The 2988-nt window shown below is 40.7% G+C and overlaps 1 protein-coding gene across 1 annotated transcript; it reads left to right on the forward strand.

Annotated features, from left to right (window-relative positions):
• The first annotated feature begins 1233 nt into the window (after positions 1–1233).
• On the forward strand, positions 1234–2424 carry LOC101292483 (F-box/kelch-repeat protein At3g06240-like). Its single transcript, XM_004293191.1, has one exon. The coding sequence runs from the start codon at positions 1234–1236 to the stop codon at positions 2422–2424; it is 1191 nt and encodes a 396-aa protein (XP_004293239.1).
• Positions 2425–2988: the final 564 nt, after the last annotated feature.

The raw sequence follows: 2988 nt of genomic DNA on the forward strand, positions 1-2988 counted from the left end.
GCTTCCGAAGCGGAATCGTGTCGGAAGCGGTCGGAAGCACATGGAATCGCGCTTCCTGGAAAAAGGCTGTTTGGGAGCTCGACGGAAGCGTGAGCTTCCAATTCGGAAGCGTGCAATTTTGATCCGGAAGCGCCCAAATTCCAAACCAAATACCACCCAGCCCAAAATCCAAACCCAATACCACCACAAGCACCACCGACTTGTCTAGCTACCACCACCACCAATATTACCAATCACCATTCATCGCTCTTCTTTGACATTGCTGACATTTTAGACGACCCTGAAACTGATTCCGGCGTCTATCTAGTGCTAGAAGTACGAAAAGAACAAATGGGTTTAGTGTGTACTGGTTCAAATTGATCGTTTGATGGATTTGTTGGTCAAAACTTTGCAGAAAGTTATGATCTTGCTGCAGAATTTGACGCCGGGAGAGGAATTGGGAGGAAGGAGTGTACAGACAGGTGTTGGAGTAGATGGGTGAGGGGCTGAGGACGCGCGTGAGGAGGGGTTGTTATTGTGTTTAGGTTTTTTGTATTTCTTTAAGTGATGGGTTTCCTGCAGCTTTATCTAGTTACTCCATTCTAGAATTTTTGTTTTCTTTGTTTTATCTGATGGTTACTCTTAGGAGTTAGGATTAATTTATTCTTAGGGGTCTATCAAATTATACATTGCCAACTTAAGCTGATCATGTTCATGTTCATGATCATGAGAATGAGGATGATGTCTTTGGTGATTAAGTAGATTAGTGTTTATTTTTATTTGAGTTATTTGATTGTAGAACAATAACTTTGAATTTGAATTTGATAATGACTTTAAATTTTCTATTTATTAATTTTTGTATAATTAAATATATATATATATATGTATTATTTTATTTCGACGCTTTCAGAACGCTTCCGCTTCCAATAAATTTTGAAAAAAAACGCTTCCGTGCTTCCAAACGCTTCGTTTCCACGTTTCCGCTTCCGATTCCATGCAACATAGCAGATATGTAATGCATTGGATCTCACACGCGCGTGTGACGGTTACACAACCTGCAGTTATGGAATTGATATGGAAATCGATCGCTTTAATTGAGTCATCATGGGGGAGGAGGCGGAAAATCTGCCCCCAATATTACGTTTCAGATTCTATACAAAGAAACGACCTTGATCATAAAATCGATCAATCTTGGTTCCAAGAAACCCTAGTACTTCTACACTCAAAATCTCTCGACCCTAGAATTTAATCGCAATGGCAGAGGCTGAGGTCTTCGTTGATGATGTTGTCGAAATGATCATACTCAATTTGCCATTGAAATCTGTACTAAAATTTCGATGCGTCTCAAAAAGATGGGACTATAGAATCTCTGACAAAAGATTCTCGCAGAAGCACTATAATATAGCGCGCTGCCGTAAAACTGTGAGTCGGAGGCTGATCATCACATCTTCCTCATCTCGAATGGAATTCTTGGACCTCCAGGCGAAGTCATCGTCATTTAGAAAGCTTACCTGTCCGTTCTTGAAACTAAAGAAACGGCGGTCTCATGATCAAGTAGTCAAGCTACTTGGCTCTAGCAGTGGTTTGGTATGTCTTAGTCTGGATCCTCATAAAAACTTCTACTTATGGAATCCATCAACCAGCTTCTTCAGGAAATTACCCGACCCAGATTTCACTGGTTATTTTTTAGAGGAAGAAGAAGAGGATGTTAACTTGTGTGTTTACCACTACGGTTTTGGTTGTGTGTCGGCTGCTGATGAGAACTATAAACTTTTGATAGGGTTTCGGAACAACTCTGATTTTGAAGAGTTCTTCATATTCTCCTGGAAAGATCAAATTTGGAGAGACATTTCCAATGTCCCACAGTGGATCTGTTTCATAACCCAAGGACAGGGGTCTCTTTCAAATGAAAAACTTCACTGGCCATACGATCACAGAAATTGGCTCTATGGACCTAAGCAGGAAGACTGTATCCTTGCTTTTGATCTGGAAAATGAGAAGTTTGGAAAACTTTCGCTGCCTAAGTTTGATGATGATGGTCATTTAGAGTACGCTAACCTTTTGGGGGTCTCCTGTGAAGGACTGCTGCACTTGGTGCACCATGTGAAGGAATTCTCTGGAATGAAGACCGCCAGTATATGGTTCCTGAAAGAACACGGGGTGACTGCCTCGTGGACTAGGCTCTTTAATCTGAAGACTTCCCCTGAGCCTCTTGAGCCGATCACTTGTCTCGGTCCAATCTTTGTTATTGAGGAAGATCCAGCTTATTATTGGAAGACGTTCACAGAGATTAGGTATCAGAATCAGCCTCAGCCTCACGTATATTTTCTGAAACATAAAAAGCTACTCGACATGATTGTATGTGAAGAGACTTTAGTCCGTCTCGATGATGCTGACGAAGAAGAAGCTAGCTCGGTAGGAAGTGGAGATGAATCAGATGATTGATCATCCGACGACGGATCTGTTTGTTCAATAAAACTTTTTATTGATCATCTCGATGATTAATTCTATTAGCTCATGCTAGCTTTATGTTATTGATTGATTTATGCATTTTAAAACTTTTTATTGGTTGATTTTATATTAATATCAATAATTATGAAAAACTCAAGCATAGCTCTTAAAAAGTTGGTTGAAATGTGTTGCGAAGCTGATTCATAGTTATAGACGTACAAGCTGGATTTGTATATGCACCCATCAAGTCTACAACTATTGAAATGGTTTTACACCGTTTTCTTATATATGCAGCAGCGTTTCTTGTTCTTGTACATTTGCTGCATGGCATATGGTCTTGTTTTTACCCTTCATGTTGTTCTTGTAGGGCTTCAAACGTGTTCTTGTTATGTTTTTATCTGCTATCTGTTGCCTCACATGCATCTCTCTCTATATATATATATAGAGGTATTCTCAGGTGCGGACGTCCGCACCGTTTTACGATGCGGATTTCTGTCCGTTCGACACCGTACGGCGCCGCATGAGGGCGCGCCTCTACCCCAGTGGACTCCAGTAGCT

This window comes from Fragaria vesca, linkage group LG2, assembly GCF_000184155.1.
Source record: "Fragaria vesca subsp. vesca linkage group LG2, FraVesHawaii_1.0, whole genome shotgun sequence".
In the NCBI taxonomy this organism is placed as follows: Eukaryota; Viridiplantae; Streptophyta; class Magnoliopsida; order Rosales; family Rosaceae; genus Fragaria; species Fragaria vesca.

Excerpts from the sequence above, each read along its gene's own strand:
- LOC101292483 (XM_004293191.1), top strand. The coding sequence starts at position 1,234 with ATGGCAGAGGCTGAGGTCTTCGTTGATGATGTTGTCGAAATGATCATA.